Below are 25,889 nucleotides of genomic sequence, written 5' to 3'. Positions count from 1 at the left end.
GTGTTGTATGTAAGTGACAAATCACTAACTTCTACTCCCAAAACCAATATTACACTATATGTTAACTAGCCTGAATTTAAATTAAAAAAAAAAAAATGTGAACCACACAGGAGATTTATCTGAACTCAGATGCTCCATCCAACGGGCCAACCTGATATTACCAAATACGAATGTCAGCTAGGTGCTACCGTGCAAAAAGAGAGCTTGGTATCAGTTTGTAAGGACCTCTGTGTGGTGTCACAGTGGTGACAGACCCCTTTCAAGTAAATGCTCATCAGGGTGCAATGACAGTGCCATTTCACCTGCCTTGTTTGAACCACCTTCTTTTTACGCAGGCAGATAACGGCACATGCTTGGGTTTTTACGTTTGGAAAATTGTACCAGACCTTTTGGTCTCTGGGCTTTTTCAGGAGGAAGGCCGCAGATGAGTGGGTTTGGCAGTACAAGCTTTTGGCTCCTTTGGGCTCTGAGTTCAGTGTCTGCAAGCACCCTGTGACTTTGGGGCAAATACTTACCCTTGAAGCACACGCGATCCCCACAGAGGCCCAGTCAGTGAAGATGGGAATTTAAAACTGGAGGAAGGACATCAATCCATACACACATACATACTGGAGGAAGAGAGGACGTGTGTTGGTACTCCGTGCCATCTGAAGGGTGATGGCCCACCCCTCAGCTGCTTGCCCCTTGCTGACACGGAGGGTGTGCCATTCCGGAGATTATCCCCTCTTTGCAGTGGGGGAATTGCCACCCAAGCAAGGATCACTTCACAGTCCAACTGTACACAGAAGGACATAGGCTTGTGGGGACAGACATGTGAGGGAGGTGCCAGTTGATGGTGACATGGGACCTGAGTGTGGATGGGGGGAGAGGACACAGCCGCTGGTGGACAGTGGAATCTGCAGAGAGCTGGGGATTGCGGTCCCGGCCATGCCCAGGGCTTCCCCTAACGAACCTACTAAAGCTGAGTGGAGAGCGGCAGTTGGTGTTTGGTCAGCAGAAACCCTTGCTGTCTCTTGAAGCGTCTCTGTTATCTGAGGGTCTGCTGCCACACTCTGGGGCCCAAAGGGCGGGGGCACCCATGGCATGATGTTCTTAAACAAGAGAAATGAGCCTGAGCCTCACAGGCTGGGAGAAATGGCCCATCAGCCCAGGAAGTCCAAATTCCCTGGGAAATCATTGGCTTATGTTAGATTACAGAAAAACAAAACAAAACAAAAAACTCCAGGTCTTTTTATACAAATTGTGTAATGTTTTAAAGTACTTTAAAGAAACTCCCATGGCTCAACACAGCTTCTTCAGGGAGGTGTTTGAAAATAAACACATCCTCTGACCATGGTTATCGGCCTCATTTCCTTTTGTTCAGGGAGCCCTGGTGCCCTCCTTAGAAGCTGGTGCCATCTGCAGATGTCGCCTGGCTGGAGCGTGTGGCCTGTCCCCAGGGAGGTCCTCTGTGTGGGTGTGTGGGGCCCACCTGATAGCAGTAGCCTGTCCTAGGGGAGCTGGGAGGGGTGGGGGCAGGGGGTTATGGCCGGTGTGTTCCCCGCCCCCTCCTGCCCCTGGGAGAACAGCTTGTGACCCTCTTACCCGCAGCTCCTTGCCGGTGATTCACATCTTATCTCAGGGCAGCAAGGGGTTAACTCAGATTTGGCTGACCATCAGTCTGGGAAGACTGACCATCAGTCTGGGAAGACTTAACAACGTGCTGCCGAGCAAGGCGGAAGCAAACACAGTAACTTGCGTTGCTGATTCGGTTTGCAGTGCTTGTTCGCACATGCCCTCCGGAAGTTTTCCATGCGAGACTGGGGGATGGAGCAGAAGTGGATGTCCATTCTTTTGCCTCTGCTGCTGCTTTACAATGGTAGGTGCCCGTTTTGTTTTGGAGCTTTCCCCCTTTAAAGCATAAAGCTGCAGAGTCTCCAGAAGAGCCCGGGCGCTGGAGGAACAGGGGGCCGCCCCAGAGCGCGGGAGCCGTGCGGCACCAGGCCGGGCAGATGCCTGGCAGCTCCCACAGACAAGTGACTGCTCGGGCAGTGAGAACCGGGAAGGGCCGCAGACACGGCCGTCTGTTCTCTTCCCCTGCTTCAGAAGGCGTTCGCTTGCAGAGCCGCCGCGGGACTCGCAGGCCTGCGGGAGCCGCGGGTGGTGCGAGCGGACGGCGCTCTGTAGTGATCACTGCAGCTGTTCATTGGCTTTGCGGTGTTTTGAAAGACAAAACAGCCTTTAGTTCACTACCTCCCTTTGGCTCTGACTGAGGAGAAGGTGATGGTGAGTCCTGCCCTCACCGAGAGGACGGATGCCCTGTGCTGGGTGGGGAGAGCCTACGTCTATCAGGCCCTTCTGTCTGTTGCCTTCCAGATCCGTTCTTCCCGCTCTCCTTTCTGGTGAACAGCTGGGTTCCGGGCATGCTGGACGATCTCTTTCAGTCCGTGTTCCTATGTGCCTTGCTGCTCTTCTGGCTCTGTGTGTATCATGGGGTACGCGTCCAGGTGAGCATCCGCCCAGCCCTGCCAGAGGGGGTCCGAGACCCCGTCCTTCTGGCCCACACTCTGGTGACAGTCCTTACGATCAACGTCTCCTTGAGAATCTGTCTTCAGCCTCCGTCAGCAGAAGAGTGCATGCTATGTAGAAATGATCGGAGTGTCTGTGATCTAGTGTGGTCTACTAGGGGTTAATGGTTTGCTAGAATTACTAACTTATTTCTTACTTTTTCTTTGATTTTTAGGGAGAAAGGAAGTGTTTGACTTTCTATTTGCCTAAATTCTTCATTGTTGGACTATTGTGGTTGGCTTCTGTCACACTGGGAATATGGCAGACGTGAGTAATTTTGTTATGTGTGAAACCTCAGGCATGGAAAGCATTTGACAAAGGTGGACAGATCCGAAGTCTCACTGTATTTTGTGAACCCATCTGGAAAGGAATCTGTCACCAGGGTTTCAAGACTTGATAGTGTGACTTGAACTGAGGATTCATTTCAGCCTGACTGGCATGTAGGTAACACAGTTCTAGTCTCAGCTGGAAAGATTTCTCCTTCAAAGTGGCAAAGACGTTGTCGTCTGTAGGAACGGTACTCGGGGCCTGGCTCGCTCCTCCCCACCAGAAGCTTTAGTTTCTCCCTGGGCTTGCACCCGTGAACTCCCCATCCCTGCATCCCCATCCCTGCACCGGCTCCCAAGGCTTATGGTGACATAGTGGTTTTGTCCTTCTGTAAAATGGGACCAACGCACAAGCCTAATGTGGTCACAGCCCGATGCACCTGAGTGGGATTTTCTGCAGAAAGGAGTTCCATTCCAGGGTTATGGTTTTGGCCCTCGGCACGTCTGACTCCATGGCCCAGTAATGACAGAATTCAGCCCGCCTCGTCTCCCTGCCCTGTCCCTGTCTCCGGCATTGACTTTTATAGCTTTCTTTGTGTACTCGTCTCTCCCCAGTGCCCATCCGTGCCATTGAAAAGGTGCCTGAAAACAGTTCTTGACGTTGCAGGAGAGATAGGGATTTTTTGTAATGAAAAATACTGTAACTTCACAGTATAGACAACTGCGGGCAAACAGTTCAGTAGCACCAGATGCATTTACAATGTGAAATTTAGGATTACTTTTTAAAATCTTACTGTTGGTTAATTTGTTTATGTTAATAAGATTTATTTATTTATTTATTTATTTATTTATCATCTCTACACCTGATGTGGGGCTTGAACTCACAACCCCGAGATGAAGAGTCATCTTCATCTGACTGAGCCAGCCAGGCACCTCTGTTAAAAAGTTTTTGTAAAAAGCCAAATGAAAGTATACAATGAAAAGTAAGCTAGTTATTGATCTATGATTTTTTATAATATTGTATTTTCAGAGTTAATGAATTACACGATCCAATGTACCAGTATCGAGTTGACACAGGAAATTTTCAGGTAAGGATTATTAATGATGCCTGAGGGTTTTCTTTAAATGCAGTTTTTAAAAAATACTCAATTTGGTAACTTAAATTGTGCTGCTGACATGAGCTTGCTAACTGGCTATTTAGGGGAGCCTATAGAAGGTTCACGGGTGTAAAATCTGGAAAAATGTGTGAGTAGTATGAAAAATAACCTTTTAAAAACAAAGTTGTCGGGGCGCCTGGGTGGCTCGGTCAGTTAAGAGTGTGCTTTCAGCTCAGGTCATGATCCTGGGGTCCTGGGATCGAACCCCTGTCAGGCTCCCTACTCAGCGGGGAGTTACTTCTCTCTCTCCCTCTGCAGATCCCCCTGCTTGTGCTCTCTCTCTCTCTTTCTAACATAAAAAAGATTTATTTGAGAGAGTGAGTGAGAGAGAGAATGAGCAGGGGGAAGGGCAGAGGGAGAGGGAAAAGCAGACTTCCTGCTGAGTAGGGAGTCTGATGTGGGGCTCCATCACGGGATTCTGGGATCATGACCTGAGCTGAAGGTAGACGCTTAACTGAGCCACCCAGGCGCCCCAATAAATAAAATCTTAAAAAAAAGAAAAAAGTTTGAAAGAATATTCGGTAGAAATCGCCCTCGCTTAGAAGGCGGCTGTTTGGGGTGAAATGAGCTTTCTTCACCTAATATGTCTTTTTGCTAAATGTCCAGACTTAGTTTTCCAGGACTAGAGGTAATATTTGTTTATAAACACTAAAATTCTTTTTAAAAGAAGGAGGTCTTGGGGCACCTGAGTGGCGCAGTTGGTTAAGCATCCGACTCTTGGTTTCAGCTCGGGTTGTGATCCCGGGGTCCTGGGATTGAGCCCCGCATCTGTAAGGTTCCCTGCTCAGTGGGGAGTCTGTCTCTCCCTCTAACCCTACCCGAACCGCCCCCCCCCCCCCCCCCCCTGCCCCGGTCTCAGTGGCTCTCTCTCAAATGAATAAATAAAAAATCCTTTAAAAAAAAAGTTGTCACTCCCATTCCTTGGTTTATGGTTGAGGCACAGAAGGTGTGTCAGATTTTAGGAATATTGTAGAGCAATTAAGAAAACATTTTTGTTCATTTAATTCTCTAAAGTCGAGAAAGGTTTCCAAGCGAATGAATGGAATGGCCAGGCCAGCTTGTGTGGGCCTGCAGGCCTGGCAGCCATGGAGCCCAGCACCCTGGGTAATGCGCTGCTCTCACCAATTTAGAATACTTTGTACTTTCAAACAAGGGGTCCAGTGTCTTTATTTTACACAGAGGTCCGCAAATGGCAGTGAACCCCAAGTGCGGCTTTCCCTCGAGTCTCCAGGTTTATCGTTATCCCTTGGCATCTCAGGGCAGCCCCTCCTGGGTGCAGCTGGCTGCTGAGCCCAGGTGCGGATGTGCGAGGGGCCGGGGGCCAGAGGGAGCCCTGCAAGGTGTCTAGGAGGCATGCTCCCAGCAGGGCAATCCCAGAGGTACAGAGTTGAATCCTGAGCTTGGGTGATATCCAGCATTTCTCTGGAGGCTTTGCAGAGCTTCCCGTGAAGTGGTAAAATCTGTGGTTCTTTATGGGAATGGCCTCTGAGAAAGAGGGAGGTTTAGTGAATGATGATATCTTGAAAGATGTGTAACTTCTGTTGAGACGACACATGTCCTAGCAAGTAGTATGAGCGAGCACCTGATTCTTAACTAGAGTTCAGCAGGGGAGTGCCGGTAGCCTTTCCATTCCATTATTTAGAAGTTTGAGGAGTTTTGAAGGTTGCTTGGTGTATGCCTTATGAACATCGTGCCATGATCTTTGTCCTCAAAGCATATAGGACCTTGTGAGGGAGAGAAAGCTTAGTAAGTACAGACCAGTGTGTGGTGTCCTGCCAGCCATGTCCTTACGGACAGTGGGCCCAAGTTACTAGGGGGAGAAGGTGTCTTTATTTGTGTTTTGTTCTTTTTTTAGACTCACAATGCTTTAGTAAGGTTTTTGGGGGGAGGGGTTGCGCCTGGAGCTGGAAAGCAGGGGCGGCATTCCAGGCCAGGGAAGGGAGGCGCTGTTGCACAGTTGTGTGGGGCGGCAGCCTCGGAGGAAGCCATGCAGGAGACCTGAGTCACGGCAGGCCCAGTGAGGGCTGCGCCTGAGAGGGGCGCTGGACACCCCTGGAAGGCTTGAGGCCATGTGTGTGAGGGGCTGGGCCTCAGAGCAGCCTTTTCTCCTTGAGGGCATGACACCAAAGGAAGGGACGGGGAAGAGCTGCTTTGACACATTCTCAGGGAAGACTGTGCAGACCCCAGTGATAGATCATATACAAAGGGCTGTTGGTTGAGTGTAACTCCCCAGATTTACATAAAATAATATAGGTTCATGCTAATCTGTTACTAGAGCTTTTGTCTGGTCCAGTCCCCTCATTTTTCATGTGAGGAAACTGAGGGGCAGTCAAGGGTCTTGTCTGAGGTCACATGGGGCTAGTACCTGGGCCAGTGTACCAGCTTCCTGGACAGCCTGCTGGTCAAACCTGTGCTCCTGGGGGCCCGCCTCCAACCCTCCCGAGTCTTCTGTTTTCCCTCCACAAAAGGGGTAATACTGCAGTCTCTCCTAAAGAGTTGTTGCGCAGGTTGAATTGACCAGGAACGCGAAGCACTTGGCCAGCACTTGGAAGGACGTGAGCAAGGCTAGCCGTCACCGTGGTTATGGTCACCTCTCCCCTTCTCAGTCAGTGGCCTATGTCTGTTACTAGAGGAAACACTGGAAACCAGAGACCTGCAGAAAACTGAAAAAAGCTGAAGACCCGCCACTGGTGTATTGAGCACCTGCCACGTCCAGGCCCTGTGCTAGGAGCTTTCCGTGCGTCATGGAAGGAGCTTGGATTCTGGCTCATCTGACTAGCAAGGGCTGGGGCTGTCCCCTGGTGAGCCACCTGTGCTCACAGACAGGATGAGAGGCCGAGTCTAGCCAAGGAAGTCGCAGCGGTGGGAACACGTTCTTGTTCTGTGTTATGGAGTGTGACCTTCAGGATTCTAGGCTCCTATTAAAAATGTTTGGCTCTAAATAAATAAAATCTTAAAAAAAAACAAAATGGGGTGCCTGGGTGGCTCAGTCGTTAAGCATCTGCCTTCAGCTCAGGTCATGGTCCCAGGGTCCTGGGATCGAGCCCCACATCGGGCTCCCTGCTCAGCGGGGAGTCTGCTTCTCCCTCTCCCACTCCCCCTGCTTGTGTCCCCTCTCTTGCTGTGTCTCTCTCTGTCAAATAAATAAATAAAATCTTAAAAAAAAAAAAATGTTTGGCTTCCCTGCTTGTGGTGGTGGTGGAGGGAGGAGCAGTGCTGAGCCCCTGTTCTTATTCAGTTGCCCATCCCGTGTCGTTCTAGGGAATGAAGATTTTCTTCATGGTGGTGGCAGCTGTGTATATTTTATACCTTCTGTTCTTGATAGTGCGGGCCTGTTCCGAGCTACGTCACATGCCTTATGTAGGTAAGTGCCGCATCGCAAACTGCCCAAGGCAAGGTGGGCCAGGAGTTGACCTCACACAGTGGGAGGAGTGGCTGGGGTCCACCCAGCAAGAGGCCTGACCTGGATGGGGACCTGTCCCACTCCCTCATGCTGGGGGGGAACCATCAGTCCCTGGGGAGCCCCCACAGGGCTGAATGGGTAACTGGGCCTTTTAGACAGTGCCTCAGACCAGCCGTGGAGGGAGGCCTGTGGGGTGGAAGCCCCCTGGGGCCCTGGGTGCCAGTGTGGCTACTGGAGCTGCCTGAATCCTTCCAGAATCGTACCTTCCAGAGGAGGTGGCCGGGGCCGTTTTCCTAGTCCTGAGTCAGGGCAACTCACCTGATCTCCTAGGATCCTTTCCCTCAATCTGTCACAATCAAATAATAATGGCCATGGTGTCTGGGGATCCTCCTTGACTCTGGGGAGGTGGGACAGCATTTCTTCTGGGCTTCAGGTGCACACAGGCTTAAAGTCCAGAGGGAGGAGGGGTTTTGTTCAGGAGGCTTTGTTCATTTTTTGTCTTTATTTTTAAGCTCCCTGAGATGAGAATGGAATTTACTTCCCAAGTGGTTTAATGGGGTATTTATTTCTTTTTCAGATCTCAGGTTAAAATTTTTGACTGCATTGACTTTTGTAGTGCTTGTCATTAGGTAAGAAGACTTTATTTCTTCAAAGAAGCAAAACAGCGAATTTGTATTTTCCTGTCATGAGTGTCTTTTCTCCCCTTTTAAGAGAGTTAATTTTGGGGCATTTCTAGCCAAATCTGTTCAGTGGGTCAGAGGGCCTGTTGCGCAGGGCAGGCACTGAGTGTGCCCAGCGGCCGGGAGAGCTCCTGCTGTGCTGTAAACGCCCCGGGGAATGGCCAGGGCCTGAGCCCCTGCTTGCTCGGCCGGCGCCATGTTGGAGCAGCCACAGCCCAGCGCGGGGGAAAGGACTAGAATGCCATGCGTGTGTACTTGGCACCTGGCATCCTTTTGGTGCTCCAAGGAGAGGACCGTGCATTTGAATTCGGTACCGTGGGTGTCCTTGACCTGCAGCGCGGTGGCCCCGGGGGGAGGGGACGCTCCGGTGGGAGTCTGCGGAGGCTGAGGCCCGGGGACGACGCTGTTTCTGTGAATGCATGCCAGGTCGTTGTCGGGTTGTTCGTGGTTTGTCTCCTTCTGCTAAAATCCAAGTCCAGAGGGAAAAAAATCTAGTCACTTGCCTTTCTTCCTTGGCGGTTTAGATGGCAAATAAATGGCTGCCAGCCCTTTTCCTAGGCGGGAAGCGCACGGAGACTCTGAGAGGCTGGCTTTGCAGGGCAGCTCTGGGTTCCCCGGCTGCCCAAGCTGCGGCCTCCCGTGGGCACCCGTGTCCCCTCCCCGCTGGGTCGTGCTCATCGCTCCCCACACCACACGAACTCAGCGTGGACTTCCGTGAGCTCGCGCTTCGTTCAGCATCCGCGTTCGCCTGGAAACCAGTGCCCACGTCGTGGAGGCAGCCCTTCCTCAGCCCTGGTGCACGGGCGCTCTCTGCTTGTCACACGTGCTCCCTTGTGCGCCCTCGCGCCCTTTTACACACACACACACTCCTCACACACATGCTCATACACCCCCTCACACACACACACACACACACACACACTTTCACTCACTCGCTCACAGACTCTCACATCCCGTCTTACACACTCACCCCCCACACTCACACCCCCTCACACCCCTTCACACACACTCTCACACCCCTCACACACTCTCACACTCTCACATATCCTCTCACACACACTCCCTCTCATACTCCTTCACACACACACTCACACCCCTCACACACTCTCACTCTCTCACATATCCTCTCACACACACTCCCTCTCACACCCCTTCACACATACACTCTTTCTCTCTCTCACACGCACCCTTCACGTCCCCTCACACGTCCTCACTCTCATGCTGAGTCCACAGGTTGGCAGTGGGACACCTATGGTGACCTCCGTAGGGTCTGACTTAGAAGTCATTCTGCCTTTATGGTCTTTCTTCATGTAAGCTTCAAGGGGACTCATTTGTTTGTCCAACAAGTGTGTGTGAGTGTCTGCTCCGGTCAGCAGGCCAACAAGTCCCTCCCTGTCACGGGGCTTACATTCCAGTGGAGGAAGACGGTGATAAACAAGTAGATAAATAGCATAAGTCCTATAATGAAAACCGAGACGTGTGACGATGGCAGAAGAGGTTCTGCTTTAGACAGGGACTGGAGGGGACGTCTCTCTGAGGAGGGGACACTGGCCTGGGGCCTGAGGGAGGAGCCCTGGAGACACATGGGGACAGCAGTGTCCCAGGAGGTGAGGACGTGAAGGGAGGGTGGCCCCCGGAGAGGTGAGGTCGGGCCCTGCACGCCGCCAGGAGGAGTCCCAGGTTATTTTCGGTGATGGGAAGGAACCCTTGGGAGGGGTCAGAGCCGGGAGGTGAAGGGCTCCGATTTGCGTTTTTGTTAGCGATCGGTCTTGGTCCTTGTGGACAGCGGGCCACAGGGAGGGCAGAGGAGCGCGGGGTGCCGATCTGGAGGCCGTGCAGTTGTTCAGGGGAGAGCCGCGTCGGCTGCGGAGCTCCCTGTGCTCAGAACCTTCTGTCCTCCTGTGTATCCGCAGGCGGGTGTCTGAACAGAGGTGCCGTGCTTCCTCACTGTGAGAATGGCTGAGCCCGAGGAGGGACAGGGGACTTCCTCAGGGCCTTTCGTTTGTGGTAGGAGCTGGTCGTGGAAAGGAGATCTAAGGCAGTGCGAGAAGGGAAGGATGTGCCGATGGGGTGCTTCCGGGCCCCTGATGGGGGCTGCGACATGGTCTGTGGCATGGCTAGCTGCTTCTGCCCCAGCAGCGGCCCTCCTGACTCTGAGACCAAGCCCCTGAGGCCAGGGTGCTGTGTGCGTGTGCGCATGTGCTCTCGCGGGCCCGGGGGTGCGCACGGGTCCGTGCGGAAATGGTAGTGAATGGACCACGTGCACGGGGTGAACGGAGTGAGTTCTGTGAAGCTGGTGCCATTTCCTCATCTCTGTTTACTTATTGTCCCTCCCCCTTTTTTTCAGCATCGTCATCCTTTATTTAAGGTTTGGAGCACAAGTATTACAAGACAATTTTGTAGCTGAACTGTCAACTCACTACCAGAATTATATCCTTTCAGTGGGAAGCCTTCAGGCTTCAGGACCACGCTCTGCACGGGGTGGTTAGCGTGTCAGGGCCGCAGACGTGAAGAAGAGGCGGGTCACCGCACCGTGGTGCCTTGTGTGCCGTGGGCCCCTCCACGGCCCACCCCCTGGGCGGCGGCTCAGGCTCGGCAGGGCGAAGCGGTCCCGAGGGAGTCACACTCCCCAGCTGCTCTCCCCACCACCCTGCTCTCCGGTCCCTGGGGATTCTTCGGGAACCCAAGCCCCATTCAGAACCTCGCATCAGTCCAAGGTGCCTGTTCTCCCCACGGAGCACTGAGGGGGAGGCTGAGCCCGATTTGAGAGTCCTCTCTCCCCATCACCCAGATGTATCCAGCTGCGGTGTCCACAGGTTGTGGTGATTAGGGCAGTTTAAGCCTGTGTCCCCAGAAAAGGCTCATACGGTAGCAGGATGTCCTTCAGTTCCTGCGTGTGCCTGAGACCCGTGGGACAGGCTCCTTGTCCGCTGAACTCCTCTTCAGATGCTTGGCCGCTGACGGAGCTTGCCACTCCTCCTTTCAGTGATGGCGTCCATCAGGGGGCGCTTTAGAGTTGATCCCTTATATCTTAGCTTCTTTCCTTGGGGCTTCTTACATCCTTAGAAGTAATGCAGGATTTTTCAAATTTTAGTGGCTGAATTTCACACTGACCTTTTATCAACTTCTCAAAGGGGTCTATAATGCAGAAAAGATGAAGAACGACTGGTTTGAGAGACTGTTCCAGTTCTTGATTTCATTCTTTATTTACCCATATGTGTGCACAGCTCTCCTGCCCTTTGTGAGTAACTTGATCACATCAGGTCCTGCCACCTCCAGAGGTTTCCATGGATAGAAAAGAGCCCGGTGCACCTGTTATTTACAGGTGACCTTGAAAGGTTATTGTAACCTTTGGCTGTGGGCTTGCCCTCTGGGGTCCTGCTGTTTGGGCCGTGGAACCCCGAGGTCCTCGCTGGTGGTGAGCAGTGGAAAGACCTGCTGGTGGTTAGAAGGAGCAGCCAGACTGAAAGCAAAGACCCCAGCTGAAATGTCCAAATACGTAGTGTTCCGGGGCTGCTGATTTCCCTTGACCAGTATCACCAGCGGAATTCTTATCTTTCTATGGCTTGTTGAACTTTTACCTCTACACTTTGGCCTTTGTGTATTCTCCATCGAAGAACGCCCTGTATGGTAAGCCACCTTGAGGCTGGGTTGCTGGCCAAATGGCTTCACAGCAGTTCAGGACCCACCTCCCGGGTTCCCTGTTAGTGCTGGGCCCCCAACCCTAGCACAGAGGGATGAGGTAAGCTGCAGGGTAAGCCCTGAGTCGTAGTGAGAACACAGCATGTGCTATGTCATTTCAGCACAAGACGGGAACAGTGGTTCTGGTAGTGGGTCCCGGCACAAGCATGTCCCTGAGCTGTGTGAAGCCAGGTCTGTTGCACGCTCGTGCCATGGCCATTCAGAGAAAGCCAGAATGTAAGAAGAGCCAGACTGTCACACTGGCTGAAAAGGACGGGAACTTCCTGGCACTTGGGCAGGGGTGTAGCATTTCAGGCCCACCGCCTGACTTCCGTGCTGTGTGAGTTCTCAAAGCACCTTCGTGAAGAGGTCCCACTCGAGCCTCCCAGCAGCTCTGTGATGAAGATGCAGTTAGTCCCTCCTGAGATGAAGAAACGAGGCCGAGTGGCTTGCTTCCTCCCGGAGGTGGGAGGGAGCAGGGCGGGCGCCTCTGGTCTCCCGGGTGTTTTCCGCCCCCGCTACCCACGCGGACTTGGGAGAACAGAGCCGGATCAGAGCTGCCGTTGGCGGGTTCCTCCTGGAGCCTGTCTGTTCCGGGTGCTTCCGCCGCGCGGTCTGCCCAGCAGCCTGCCAAGTAGTGATGCTGCCCCGGGCTCGAACGCGAGAAACAGGCTCGGGAGCGAGATTCGTTCAGGTCCCACAGATAATAAATGGTGGAAGCGGGGATCTGAATCCCGCTCTTTCGGACGCCTGTGCTTTCCTGGTAGCATCTTGCCTCCCCGGGCTAATCACATCAAAATGCTTTTGTTGGCTTCCAGAGTCCCAGCTGAAAGACAACCCTGCGTTCTCCATGCTGAATGACTCTGACGACGAGGTGATCTACGGGTAGGTCCCTGCCTCTCTGAGGGCTGTCTACGCTGAGCGTTCCGCCTGGTTTTGTGCCTTTACTGAACAGGCTGTTAGTCATCCTAAAATGATTTTCAAGGCATTATGACATTTCTTTCACCTGGGGGTGTCCCGTGATCCCATGGGGTTCTGTTTTCACGTTGTTCTGACTAGATTGAGCGGTGTTCCTTTTTTTGAACACTTGGCATGGGTGGTGCCCACAGGAGGAGCAGTTCTCCCTGGCAACGGGCCCTGGTGCCCGGTGGGGGGTGAGGAGTGGGCAGGAGCAGCAGGCGGTAGAAACGGGGAGCGCGGAGCCGTGAAATGCCTTCTTGCTAAAATGGCATGTCAGTGTGGAAGAGAAGAACAGAAGATGAGCTGTCAAAAGCCGAATGGCATCAAGGGTCTCTTTTGTGACAGGAGTGACTATGAAGAAATGCCCCTGCAGAACGGCCAGGCCATCCGGGCACAGTACAAGGAGGGCTCCGAGAGCGACTGAGCCCCCGGCCGCCGGCGGGCCGGGCCGACGCTTTCCCGCAGCGCCGCTTCCTGGCCTTCCCCGCTCCTGCTGGTGTTCAGGCTTGTCTCATAAGCAGAGATTTCCTGGTCCTTATTTGTTTACGTATTTTTTAAAGGAAAACCAAAACCAAGGAGAAATTTAAACATTGGGCCAAATTTATTGTTAGAGTGGCTGCATTTGGGAAGAGTGGCGCTGATAAGTGTAAACAGCCAAATCCCTTTTCCGGATTTCAGATGAGAGAGTTCATTTTTAGTGGTGAGGAGGTAATTACTCCTCTTTTTAGTAGGGTTTTTTTTTTTTTTTTTTTTAATAATCTGCTAATTCTGAGTCCATGGAAAGCCCTTATGAATGAGGTCGTCAGCATGGTGGCGTTCTCCTCTTTCTTCCTTTCTTCCCTGCCCTGTACCAGTTTCAGCCCTTTAAACTCAAAAGGAAGCCTATTGTTGTGTCTGTCTCACAAGGACATTCCTTCCCCCTTGAGTGCTCTGGGTAACCAAGCATCCCAGGTGACCAGTAATTCCTGTCTGTTGTGTGAAATGCCTAAGTTATTACTTATAGGGAAATGGTGGGCGAGCAGGTTCTAGCCCTTCACTGCCACAGGGCAGAACTCGTGTCATGAGGGTCTGAGGAGGACTGGCTGAGATTCATAAGGAAAGGGTAAGATAACCGACAAGCGCCAGCTCGGGGAGAGGTCCTGCTGCCATGGTTTTCCAAGAGCTGTGTACACATGAGTGTGCATGTGAGCGGTGCATATCTGAATGTGAACGGATGTCGCTGTGGTTGGGATGGGGAAGAGGGTATCCGCTACAGTTCCTATAAGCTGTCATTTCTACAACTCCTTTAGAGATAACACTCCATGGAACTTTATTATTTTTTTATAAAAGCTAAACAAAGGATATATTATAGATTCTTTATTGTGAAAAAGTTTTTCAGTTTCACATTTGAAGCCTAGATGAAAGAAAGTGAAACATTTTCGATGATTTGTGGAAGCACATCTTTGGGTAGAAGGTCACTTGCTGGGAAGCAGGCCCCGCCCTCCAGTGGCCAGGGAAGAGGAGGGCCTGCTCTGGAAGAGGAAAGTTGTCTCGAGCTGCTGAATCTGTGGCATCATAGAAGGCCCTGGAGAGTTGCCAGTTCCTTTATGTCAAAGACTAAGTGTACAAGTCTGGAATCTCCTTTCCTTTTCCTCTGACAATGACGTCTTTCTTGAACCGTTAACGTACCGTCACAGCTAACATCCTAATGGATGGCGTCTGGGCAGATGCAGTGCGTAGGATAGGATTGTTCCGCTCTGCAAGCAGTACCTACGTTTTCTTCATCTATGCATTAACTCTCAAATCACTAAAAATTGTATTCCACTTTAGGTAAGGCTGGGCCCTTATAGAGGTTCATGAGAGACTTCTCATGACTTAACATCTGTTTAAATTTTAGTGATAACGTACCTTTAATATGGATTCCATTTGTTTTTAAAACCTTGTAATTATGAAAGTTTGAATTAAAACAACTGTATTATTGCAAGGGTAATTCAAGTTTACATGGTTTTTACATTTTCAATGGTGTGATTACTTTTTTTGATTCTGTGTACTCCAAGGTATTGGAAAAATTTTTCTGTTAACCAAATTTTTCAACTTCTACTAACTATAATTTTATGTAAATGATGAAAACTTCTGCTGATTAATGTATTCTAATATGTGATATAGTTTACAAGTTTTAATCATTATTAAATGTCCATAATTTGGAATGCTGTTATTTATCAGTAAATGTAAACTATTTGAAGCATTTAGCCATACACATTAGAACTTTTTTTAAAACTTGTCTTTGTCCTATAGTGTAATTATATTATAAACTGATGACGGATATCTTCATACTTGATTCTTCATGGCATCAAGTCACTGAAATGAAAATATGTGAGTCTTTATTTACTTTTTATAATTAAGTTGGAAACAAAAAAATTATAAAAGGAAGTATGTAAGGGGAAAATGGTTCTTTGTTAAATCGTGCGTTTTCAGTCTTGTCTCTGGTATATCATAATATCAACGTATTATGTACTCCATGTAAAAATTTGCTTGAAGTATATAGCATTTAGCATGTAGTATATATGCTGTATTAGGTTAACACACTCAAGTCTGCCAGAAACTTTAGACAGGAGCAAGAAAATTGTTTTTTTCTTGGAGAGTATCAATTTTGCAAACTTCAGTTGTAAATTCAAAGGGCTGACTTTAGTTCTTCCATGGTAATGGCTTGAATAACATCATCTTTGGGATAATTTTTTACACTGGTCCAGTCTAGGGGAACCTGGAAGATGACCGTACGTATTTCAGCTTCCCTAGGGAGAGCATCATTATCCGTGTGGGTAATAGGTCTGCTTGATTTATTATTAAATCATTACAGCAGTGAAGTGATGCAGTTTTCTCTCTCTTAAGCCCCATTTGAAAGGCTAGAGAAGGGGATATATAAAATATATTCAAGGTTTGTAAGATTGTTCCTGTACATAATTACAGATTGCAATAAGAGTTTAGATACATTATGTAAACCCAGCCCACTAAAGGGGCAGGTTACAAGACAACTGTCACCAGCCTCAAGCATTCCATGAACTATTTACTGAAGCTACAGTTGTGTTAAGTCGGTCGCAGTATGGTCAGTGACTTACTTCCTGGAATCCTCCTCACAGGGAAAACCATGGAAGCTCATAGACGGGATGGTGAAAAGGGGCATCTGATAGTGAATACGAGTTGTCACTAAAGAATATTTATGTATTTTGAGGATTTTAGAAACCAGTTGCCTTAGAGGTTAGACTTTTGGGAAAAAAAGCTACAAATCTTTTCCCCAGGCCCAAGGGAAGTCGCTTTAGTCTGTGACATCTTGTTATCCTGTTCATGTTGACTTGACATGTTTTCGATATACTGGTAACTATAATACCACACAGTGAAACAGAATTTTCTGCTACTGAAAGCTGCCTTTTTACAAAAAGACTGTATTTGTAAAATAAAAACAACTTTAAACTTTAAGTTCAAAAGGAAAGATAGAACTATGTAGTAGATCTTGGAACTTGTGTCCATGAGCACAGTAACCCCTGATCACAGAACGATCATTGTAATCAATCGAAAGTGAATAAATGTTATTTATGGCAAACTTAACACTTTGGAAATGGCTTCATTCTGAAACTTCCTTTCTGGTACATGTTAATAAATTTTACATACTCGATCCTTACGTGATTTATTTGCTCCTGTGTGTGGAGTTCGTTTGGCCATTCAGGCATGAGTGCTTTAGGGCCAAAAGTAGAGCTTTCTTGATTTCAGCAAGTGGACACAGAAGTGTGTCTTTATTCCTGTGTGAACGTGGCCCATGGATGAGCGCTGAAGGTGAGGTCACAGACTGGGGCTTGGGGCTCACCTCCCCCCCTTTAAATGAATCAGATAACCTCCCAACGTGGTTGCTGATTTATAAATAAGGGCCTAATTGTGGACACAAAATGATTATGAAAGCGATGGTGGAAGCCCTGCAGTACGAACACATTTTTGGAGGGCTGCTGCTGACAAGCGGGGACACTGGGGCAGGAGCCGCCGCGCCGCGGGCCGGGCAGCGTGCGCGGCCGAGAGCTCTGGCTGCAGCGGGGACCAGCCGGCTAGCTCCCGGAAGCCGCAGCGTCCTGGGCCCGACAGTCAAGGCAGCACATCCTGCAGTGGGGAGAACCAGCGCCAAATTCTAACTTTTCCTTTTTGTTTTTGCAGTTTTATAGATTCTAAAGTCACTAGTGAAATCTGAAGAATTCGTTTGTGGTATTGTTTAGACTATGAAGAAAAACACAAACTTTAAAGTGGAATAATTTATTATTCTAACCAAAGTACAAAGTATGGAAAATTAGTGTATCTGAGTCTTCCAGAGAGTAGAGAAAGTTTCAAACTAGCAGATTTCAGTTTTTAGCACCTTTGAAAAGAAACAGTGAAGACGGGTGGCAGCACAGGCCTGAGCACCCAGGATGACCGTCCTCAGACTTGGCTGTGCCGTTCACAGAACAGGGCAGTCACCTGGCTGTCGTCGACGTCGTGGGTGCCACGAGAAACACTTGAAGAGAAGGAGAAGGGTGTTCGCTGGCCCCCGCCGGCCGCTGGGAGAGGAGGAGCGCGCAGACGGAGGAGGCTCAGATGGACAGCCCGAAGGCACTGACGATGCAGTACATGGTCTTGTTCTCCCACCGCACGGTGCAGCTCCCTGTGGGGAGAAGGCATGGCCCTCAACTCGGGGACGCGGGGGCTCGCCATCCTGACTTCTCAGACTTCTTTACGGCACATGAATAAAGAAGGCCGCTCAGACTCTGCTCTATAAAATGTGTCAGCGGGTGACTCTGATATGCATGCACTCAAAGACCTGAAACAGCCAAGCATGTTTCAGAAAACTCTGCCTGGAAAAATCTAGATCTCAGCAAGGTCGAGGCGGCGCCGCAGAGGCTTCAGCGCAAGGCCCACGACCAGCGTTCAGGGAACACGGGGAAAACCATACCGTCAGTAGAGCTGTCCCAGAAGCAGGAACTGGCCGTGTGTAAGCCCGCTCCGTTCTTCTGCATAATCACACAGGTCACTTCAATGAAAACAGGCGTTTATTAGAGAAACCCACCCGGCAACACACCTTCCTGTCAGCCGACTTTCAGCATTCCGGGGCAGATCCCGGGGAAGGGGTTCATGGGAACAGCTGCCGGGGCAGACTGCCCCCGTGACAGTGACACGCCACAGCCTTCCCTTGTCCTCCCCCCATGGCTGCTCTCAATGCGTCGGGTGTGGAGTGCTGGGAAACCCCGTGATGGGCGCCCGGCAACTGCTGCAGCCGCCCAACAGGCCGGCGGGCTGGTAACGCACACAGCCCAGCGAGCTGGCCCTACTGGGCACGCGCTTTGAGGTCGGACACCACAGCAAGCACGCCTCTCGGCAGTACTTCAAGAACCACCCGCAGTATATACGAGAAGCAAAGGTGCATTACCGATGTATTTAAATGGCTTTCCCAGCTTGGTGAGTTGGCTTAAAGTTTGTTCTACGACATTTGTGGTCCACTGATTCACTTTGCTGTGCTGATAGGCATTGCCGCCGATTGCGCTCTCTATAGCCTGGAACGCGGGGCAGAGGTCACGGTTAGCAGGACACACGAGCAGCGCCTCCCAGCCAGTCCCGGGGCTCCTCGCCCGAAGCCTGCGCGACTATACTCTGCATAAAGCGTGAGCGTAAGCCACGAGCACTCCCTTTGTTTAACAGTGTCCTGTTCATTAAGTAAGTTTTATATTCATTTTCTAAAATCCACACTTACATAGGATCTGTCAAATTTTAAAAACATGTTGACTGAATTTACTGTTGACTGTTGCAGTTGGTACCTGGAGATGATAATTTTTGTTCCTACTGAGGCTAGAAAATACCTCCTTTGCCCATTCCTTAAAAGTATAGCAGACAGAAAAATCTTTACTAGGTTGTACAACCGACAACGTACAAACCTATGCAAATAATCATGTGTTCAAAAATATTTCCTTTACTCAGCATTTTCTGGGAATATGCTAACACGTAAGTGCACTTTTCAAATAAAAAACGAGCCCTATATATTACAAAAATTATTTTTTTTATTATTTTATTTTAAGGTTATGATGAATTTTTCTATTTGAAATAGTCTCTTTCTGTGCTGCATCCTGGTGAGGGTTCATGCTGTGTACCTCAGAGGTTACTCAGGAATACGTACGGCTGCTTGCCCCTACTCTTGCTCAAGTTTGTAGTTAGGCTATTACCATTTTGTGATTTTCTGAGCCTCTTTATGCTGATGCCAGTGTGCCTGCCTCTAAGCAGCTTTCTTCTCTATCCCTTTTCTAGCTGGAAACCAGAAACTTGAATTCCGATGACAGTTATGACCTAAAGTAATTTGGTGAGGGCTCAGTTCTGTCCTCAGACATGCAGAGAAAAATAGTCCTGGGATCTGAGTTGTGCACACTGGAGATGGATTAGGGTCTACTGTCTGGGACAAAAGCCCAGTGATCTTGCTTTTGAGGAACAAAGCTCTACCTATAATCGCACCCTGATTTCTACCTATTTATCCTGGGACTCTGAGCAGTCACATTAAATACACCTCGTTTAGCTTCTGGCCTTCCCTCTGCACCCCCGTGCCCCCCATTGTCATTGTCATAGCTCCTTCTCATCCTCTGACCTGTTCTGCTCCCTTCCCAACTCAGAGCATAAAATGAGGTTGTGGGGACATAGGCATTCCTGGTTTAAAAGGACCCGGTTATTACTAGATCTGGATATTGGTGAAAGAAGTGGGGGGCATCAGTCAAGCTAAACCTCTAACTTTGGCAACTCTCTACACATACACTTTGGAATTCACTGTTTTTCAGGGAGGGAGGAAAACTCCCCTCCAATTTTGGACTCACCCAAATGTATTACTACCTGATCCTTACAAGAGCGCAAGGGAAGAATTAACCTATTGCCAGGGGCAAAAAAGCTGTTGAGGCCGGTGACCACGTGAGAGTACCACAGCAGTACTACTTCATGCTTTCATGGAGACTGGGAGAGTCTACTTTCAACTGTACTTGTTGCCTGGCAACTGAGTCAAAGATGACGCTGAAAACAAGTGAGATCACAGGGGACCTGTCCCCACTTCTCACAGTTCGACTGTGGCGCCGCCACCTTCCTGCCCCCCCAACACACCGTGTTCCATAAGGAACACCCTGTGTAAAAACAAAAGCAAACTGTTACAGATCCTGCACAGCAACTAGAAAATCATCTGTGATGGTGAGTAATGTATATGGTAGAACAAAATCATTTTGCTTTTTGGTGTTGGTCACAAAAATAGGTTGTGGTTCTTGATCACTCTGGCATTAGATAATAATTTGCATTAGAGTCAATTCCAAATTACACATATAATCTCAGCTGGTACTTTAAACTTAGATCACCTAATGGCTTTCCTCTGGCCGATGGCTTCACAGTCTGTGCTCAATTTACACAGGAAGAGAAGGGACTAAGGAAAATCTTTCTGGCCTCATTCCTGCCCCAGGCTCCCCCAGCACTCTGCACTATTCCAGCCCCATCTGCCTCATTTCAGTCCCTCAAACACACCATACACAGCCCCACCACAGGGCCTTTGCATACACCCACTTCCGGAATGTTTGTGCCCTCTTTTTGCTGAGTTAACACTATTCCTACTCATTCTCCAGATTCTAACTGTGAACTCCCCAGGTGCGTCAAATCCCTCATAGCACCATGTACTGTGGCAGTTACCACACAGGGAATCCACATTTACATTTTGCAGTGTGATGATTTCTTAAGTGCCTGCCTGGTCCTGCCCCATACTGTAAACCCCTTGATGGTCAGTCCCTAATGCCCCCTTGATATGTATTTTTCCAATGAATGAAGAACAAATACCCTATTTTGTCTTCCACTGCCATCATCTAAGGGAGGTACCATGGTCAATAATGGCAAAATAGGTAGTTTAGGAATATAAGAAAAATAAATAGGTAAGCCCCAACTGGATCATCAGGTGTTAAGTAACTGGAAGTTACTCAATTTTTTTTATATTCACTCTTTATTCAACACCAGAAATATTTACTTGTGTACCATGACCATGAGTCTTTTATGTTAAAAGGTTATAGAATCAAGCCTTAGTAATATTCAATAATAATGCTAGTATATAACATTTCCTGTCTGTTTTAAAATATATAATTTACATAATATGGGAGTAATTCTTATCTACATATTCACTGAAGAAAACTGTTATTTGAAATGCCAAAACACACAGGTTCATTTGAAACAATTCCAAGACAGTATTTAAAACACATTATTTTCACTCATAAAGCCATTAATCAACATTTTAAAAATAAGCATTCTTCCTCTTACCTCTTTTACAATGTTGCTCACTTCATCAACAACAAAAGCAGTCTGTAAGCAAGAAAACTAGTTAAGTTTGATGGCTTTAAAAGATCGGTTTCCAATGCATTGATTAATGCAAATTTAGGTAATGAACATAATTTAGAAATGACGACTTAGAAATAACCAAACTAAACTTTTCATTTTACCAAGGAAAACACTACAGAGACTCAGAAATGCCGAGTGGCTCTGAGGGTCACAGAGCCGGTGAGAGGCAGTCAGAGGAGTCTAGAATATGTATATAATTTAGACGGTTTTGGTTTGTTTTAATCATGCCATGGTCCAAAAGGCTGACTTCACTTTAGATTCAATCTCTCTATCCATTTCAACTGGCTACTAGGATCATTAACAAACACAGAAGTTTAATGAGTTACTTGACTTTTGTTTAAATTAGCTGACACTTTTCCCGATGTAAACTGATTAGGAGGTTTGAAACTTAAGACGTTTCTGTTTTTGTTTTTATCCACTATTAGTGATAAAGTATACAATGATTATACTATTTCCCGAGAATTATGTTTCCTCCTTAATGCTGTCCTACTTCAGGACTACAAAACCGGCTGCTTAGCACAACTATTCTCCACCAGTGCCTCAGGAGGAGCTGGGAGGTGGGCTGCCACCAGTAATCTAATGGCAGGAGTTTAAAGATGGTTTTCTTTTTATATAGGGTACATCTGAATGGGTACAAGGTTCTGAGTCCTGCGAACAGTACTTAGCTCTGGACATTCCTTCTAGAGGGCAGCCCCAGGCCCTCAGTCATTGTGAATCCTGGTGGAATAAAGTCGAGTGCCCTGTTTTTGGCAGTGAGCTTTCCTCCCTGCTGGAGGCTGACTACCGTGGCCCTGTCCAAGCAATGCCCTTCTTTCCAGGACGATCAAGAGCAGACTGCCTGAAGCCCTCTCACTTGCTGTACTTAGAAGAAGGTATACTTGGTTGACAAAACCAACTCACCAAATCAATGAAAATTTGCAGTATCTTAGAGATTAAATGATTTCTTAAGGTTTAAAGGATCCTTCCAAGGGACTTCCGTGATCCTCAACCATACGGAAAAGTCCCTGTGTAACAAGCCACGTGGCTGAACTATGAAGAGGGGCATTTCAGTGGACTTTTAGTGGAAAAGTAGAGCTGTTGTACAGAATCCCCTGGGCACTTTCAGCTTCTACAGGAAATATGAACAATGAGTTGAGAGTAGTCTTACAAAGGTCCAAGTATTTACATGAAGTTAAGAGGCTATGCAGAAAAGGCTCAGTTCAGAAGAGAGTGGAGTGGATTAGTAAATACCTAAGGCACGCCTACCAGAAAGAAGTCAAGGTCTCACCCTCCTAAGGGCCTAGGGCTTTATCTCCAGTAAGCAGATGCTCTGTTCAGCCCCTTCAATTCACAGATCTGCAAGTGAGATCTGGAATAATGAAGTCCCTTAGCCACCTCACTGGTGGGAGCCAGAATTAAAATACCAGTATTAATTCTCTTATAGTGTCATTTCCTTTTTTAAAAAGGTTTTATGGGGGGCGCCTGGGTGGCTCAGTCGTTAAACGTCTGCCTTCGGCTCAGGTCATGATCCCAGGGTCCTGGCATCGAGCCCCGTGTCAGGTTTTCTGCTCAGCGGGAAGCCTACTTCTCCCTCTCCCACTCCCCCTGCTTGTGTTCCCTCTCTTCCTGTGTCTCTCTCTGTCAAATAAATAAATAAAATCTTTAAAAAATTTTTTAATTAAAAAAAGTTTTATGGATATTCCTATAATACAAGCCATTTTCCTGTATTAGTTTACAGGGAAAAGTTTTTCCTTTGCTAGGTGCTCCTGAACCATGTCTTCTCAAAATTATCCACTTGGTTGTTCCCAGCATTCAAACACTGATAAGGGCACTGCCATTGTGTAGTACTTAGGAAATCAGATCAAAACTGAAACTCTAGCATCAGTCCTTAAGCCTTAGATTTTTTCTTTCCCTTCCAAACATTCCTGCTTAAACTAAGTTTCAAAAATGGTAAAACATCAAACCTCACCAAATTCATCAATAGTTTTTATTTTTGACAGGCTGCATAATATGTAGGGCTCTATTTCAATTTCAACGAGAATTATTACTTAGCAAGAAGAAAATGGACAACTATTTTTCTGTAATAGCAGCATCCATCAGCTACAGTCCCTGAATGCATGTTAAATTGAAGGAAAGCCACTTTAACAGCACACCGTTAGAATAAATGTCTTCTGCCTGGCAAATAACTGTATGCTCTGCCCTGCTTCTTCACTGAGGCAATGAGAGATTCCCCCCCACCCACACCAAAAAATAGGAGTTCTCACACTGACATCTCAAACTCAAACTGAAAATGAAACTTAAGTGATGGTGGCCGTGGCGGATGTAAGCCCCCCACTGAAGACAAGGTGTGGACCTGCAGACAAAGGGAGCCTCTCCGACTGTGCACTTCTGCATTTTGCAGACAGCCCGAGACCTGAAAGATACGACTGCATGTGCGCGTGCCTGTCACTCTGGAGTCGTGGGTGAAAACATCAGTCAGCAGACGCACACGCGGCCTTCAGTCTTCCCCACCCGTGGGCGCGGAGCACCTAGTCCAGGGTGGTGGTCCGCACCGCCGAATAAAGGGAGCGAGTGATAGCACTCTCCCGGAGGTCCCGCCTGCGTGGAGGAGCAGGGTCCAGAGGGGCAGCAGGGCGGCGGGAGGGGAGCGGATCGGGGGCGTGGCGGGTGAGCGCGGAGCCAGACTCTGGGCGCCGCTGGGCCAGGGGCATGGGGCGGGCAGGGGGCGCGGCGGGGCTGGGGCGCCGGGGACGGGAGAGACCCTGCCCCAGGAAGAAGTCCCAGGGCTGCGGAGCCCCTCCCGGAAGAACGACGGGGCGACGCCGCGGCGCGGGGAGCCCCTGCCCCGCCCCGAGCCCCGCCCCCCGGGCACGGCGCCGACGCCCCGAGCAGGCCGGGCCGGGGTCACAGCGAAGCGCGGGGCAGGGCGTCGGTACCGTCAGTTTGCCCGGGGGACTGCCGCCGCCCACGTCCGGACGCGGCCCGGGAGCCCACACACGCCCTTGGCTGCCGCCGCCCACCCGCGCCAGGCGCTCTCGGCCTCCACCCTTCCCGTCGCCGACCCGGCCGTTACCTCCTCACCAGCCTGGTAGTCTTCCATCTTCCTTCTTGCGCGTCGCCGCCGCCTCCGCCTCCCTGAGTAGCGCGCACTGCGCAGGCGCACCCAGGCTCCGCCCCTCGTGCTCGCGCCTCGCCCCGCCCCGCCCCGGACCCGCCCCGCTCTAGGGCCCCTCCCACGCCCGGCTAGCGGGGCTGGGGACTTGGGATTCGCCCCTCCTCCGGTCCTCCCCGCGGTGGTTTCCCTGGGAACCCGCTCAGTATCCCGGCAGCTCACTGGACCACAGCAACTAAAACAAAACAAATGTACAAAAGCCGTTCTCCTGTCCGGCCTTTCCCTCCAGCTTGTACTGTGTGGATTAACTTGAACATTCAAATGGGTTCAGACATCTAGTAACAAATTGTAAAGGGATTTCTGAATATGACGAGCGGCGTGAGAAATTGCTCTCAGTCTTCCTGGAGATCCAGGATTAGGAAACTTTAGCTCTGAAGGAAACCTTCCTTTGGGGAGGTAAATTTTCTCTATAAATGAGTTTTTTCTTTTTTTCTTTAATGACCATTCAAAAAAACATTCTGGGTGGAAAATTTTGTAAAATGCTGCACACTTCCTGGCTGCTTTAACCAAACTGAGCTAAACAGACACTTGGATACAGGGGTCATTCTGAAAATTAGTAATTGTACAGCACTTTCCAAGAAGGGCTGGACTATGGGCATATGTTTGCATGTCCTCTGAGGCTAAGATCTTGGACTTTGGGGCTGCTTTTATTGGTTTTACTATGTCCTTGAAATCAAACTGTCACTTCTTACCTCTCCAAAGCCCAGTTGCTAAAATCTACTTCCCATCCCCCCAGGAAGAGCTGACCACAAGCCCTTGAGATGGCTTGAAAAGTGAGCTCTGTAGCTTAATTCCATTGCCTGCCTCCTTGTGGGAAGGAGAGGGCAGGTGAGCAGGGGGCCCAGTGGTGAGAGAAGCGACAATTCTGAACTGTATTTTCCTTTTCTGTTTTGTTCCCGCCCTAGATCTGGCTTCAACTCACCTGTTTAGTGGTTCAGCCTTGTGCCTCACATGTGATTCTAATTCTGACATTTCTTTGTCTTGGCTTCCTGACATTCCCAGCTTCACCTGAGATCCCATTTTAGGTGTCCTTCTGCCTGCCTGGTTCTGGGCCCCCAGCGGCACCACGCTCCTGAGCCAAAAGGGTCTTTTCACCGTCTTCCAGTTTTCTCTGGCTCCTCTGCGGTGGACCTGGAAGCCCACTAGGTAAGTGTCTTAGAATTATATGCAAAGCCAGAGTGAACAGGTTCTGAGTGCCAATCTGCATTTGAATGTTGTGAGGTTTGGGACATCTTTTAGAAATTGCTCTACGGGGTGCCTGGGTGGCTCAGTCGTTAATCGTCTGCCTTCAGCTCAGGTCATGATCCCAGGGTCCTCCCTGCTCCGCGGGAAGCCTGCTTCTCCCTCTCCCACTCCCCCTGCTTGTGTTCCCTCTCTCGCTGTGTCTCTCTCTGTCAAATAAATAAATAAAATCTTAAAAAAAAAAAAAAAAAAGACATTGCTCCACAGCTTTTTAGGAACTTCCTAATTCAAATGAGTTATGAATGGCTGCTGGGTTGGTACATTAGTAATGCATAGACTTTGTGTTGTAACTGAAACTCAACCAGCATGTGCATAAATCAACAGAAAACATGTAAATGTGAATTTTTAAAAAAATTTTACATGACTTTAGCTTCTGTGCATTGGGTACTGCTCTCCAACTTTATCAAAGACCATTCATTA

The 25,889-nt window shown here is 49.1% G+C and overlaps 2 protein-coding genes across 5 annotated transcripts in view; one reads left to right on the top strand and one right to left on the bottom strand.

The window, feature by feature from the left end:
• TMEM181 (transmembrane protein 181) overlaps positions 1–16,276 on the top strand; it is a 71,626-nt gene extending 55,350 nt beyond the window's left edge. For all 3 annotated transcript variants that reach the window (XM_032407554.1, XM_032407556.1, XM_032407555.1), the window contains 10 exons: positions 1,759–1,858; positions 2,356–2,486; positions 2,723–2,814; positions 3,844–3,901; positions 7,232–7,334; positions 7,951–8,002; positions 10,401–10,483; positions 11,594–11,683; positions 12,553–12,619; positions 13,040–16,276. In XM_032407554.1, coding sequence (XP_032263445.1) covers positions 1,759–1,858; positions 2,356–2,486; positions 2,723–2,814; positions 3,844–3,901; positions 7,232–7,334; positions 7,951–8,002; positions 10,401–10,483; positions 11,594–11,683; positions 12,553–12,619; positions 13,040–13,118 — 855 coding nt within the window. In that variant the 3' untranslated portion in view covers positions 13,119–16,276. The remainder of the gene's footprint in view (positions 1–1,758; positions 1,859–2,355; positions 2,487–2,722; positions 2,815–3,843; positions 3,902–7,231; positions 7,335–7,950; positions 8,003–10,400; positions 10,484–11,593; positions 11,684–12,552; positions 12,620–13,039) is intronic.
• A 665-nt stretch (positions 16,277–16,941) lies between these two features.
• Positions 16,942–24,194, bottom strand: DYNLT1 (dynein light chain Tctex-type 1). 2 transcript variants are annotated; one of them, XM_032407552.1, is made up of 5 exons: positions 24,129–24,194; positions 20,999–21,040; positions 18,114–18,237; positions 17,640–17,717; positions 16,942–17,351 (listed from the first exon to the last, which is right to left on the bottom strand). In XM_032407552.1, the coding sequence occupies exons 1-5, from the start codon at positions 24,153–24,155 to the stop codon at positions 17,281–17,283; spliced, it is 342 nt and encodes a 113-aa protein (XP_032263443.1). In that variant the 5' UTR covers positions 24,156–24,194; the 3' UTR covers positions 16,942–17,280. The 2 variants fall into 2 exon arrangements, with proteins under 2 accessions (XP_032263443.1, XP_032263444.1); XM_032407553.1 differs by lacking the exon at positions 16,942–17,351 and having other exon boundaries at positions 17,642–17,697.
• Between the last annotated feature and the right edge of the window lie 1,695 nt (positions 24,195–25,889).

Source organism: Phoca vitulina, unplaced genomic scaffold, assembly GCF_004348235.1.
Source record: "Phoca vitulina isolate PV1807 unplaced genomic scaffold, GSC_HSeal_1.0 scaffold9, whole genome shotgun sequence".
NCBI classification, from domain to species: Eukaryota; Metazoa; Chordata; class Mammalia; order Carnivora; family Phocidae; genus Phoca; species Phoca vitulina.
Note: the sequence above shows the minus strand (reverse complement) of the source record. Positions and strands in the feature narration are given on the sequence as shown.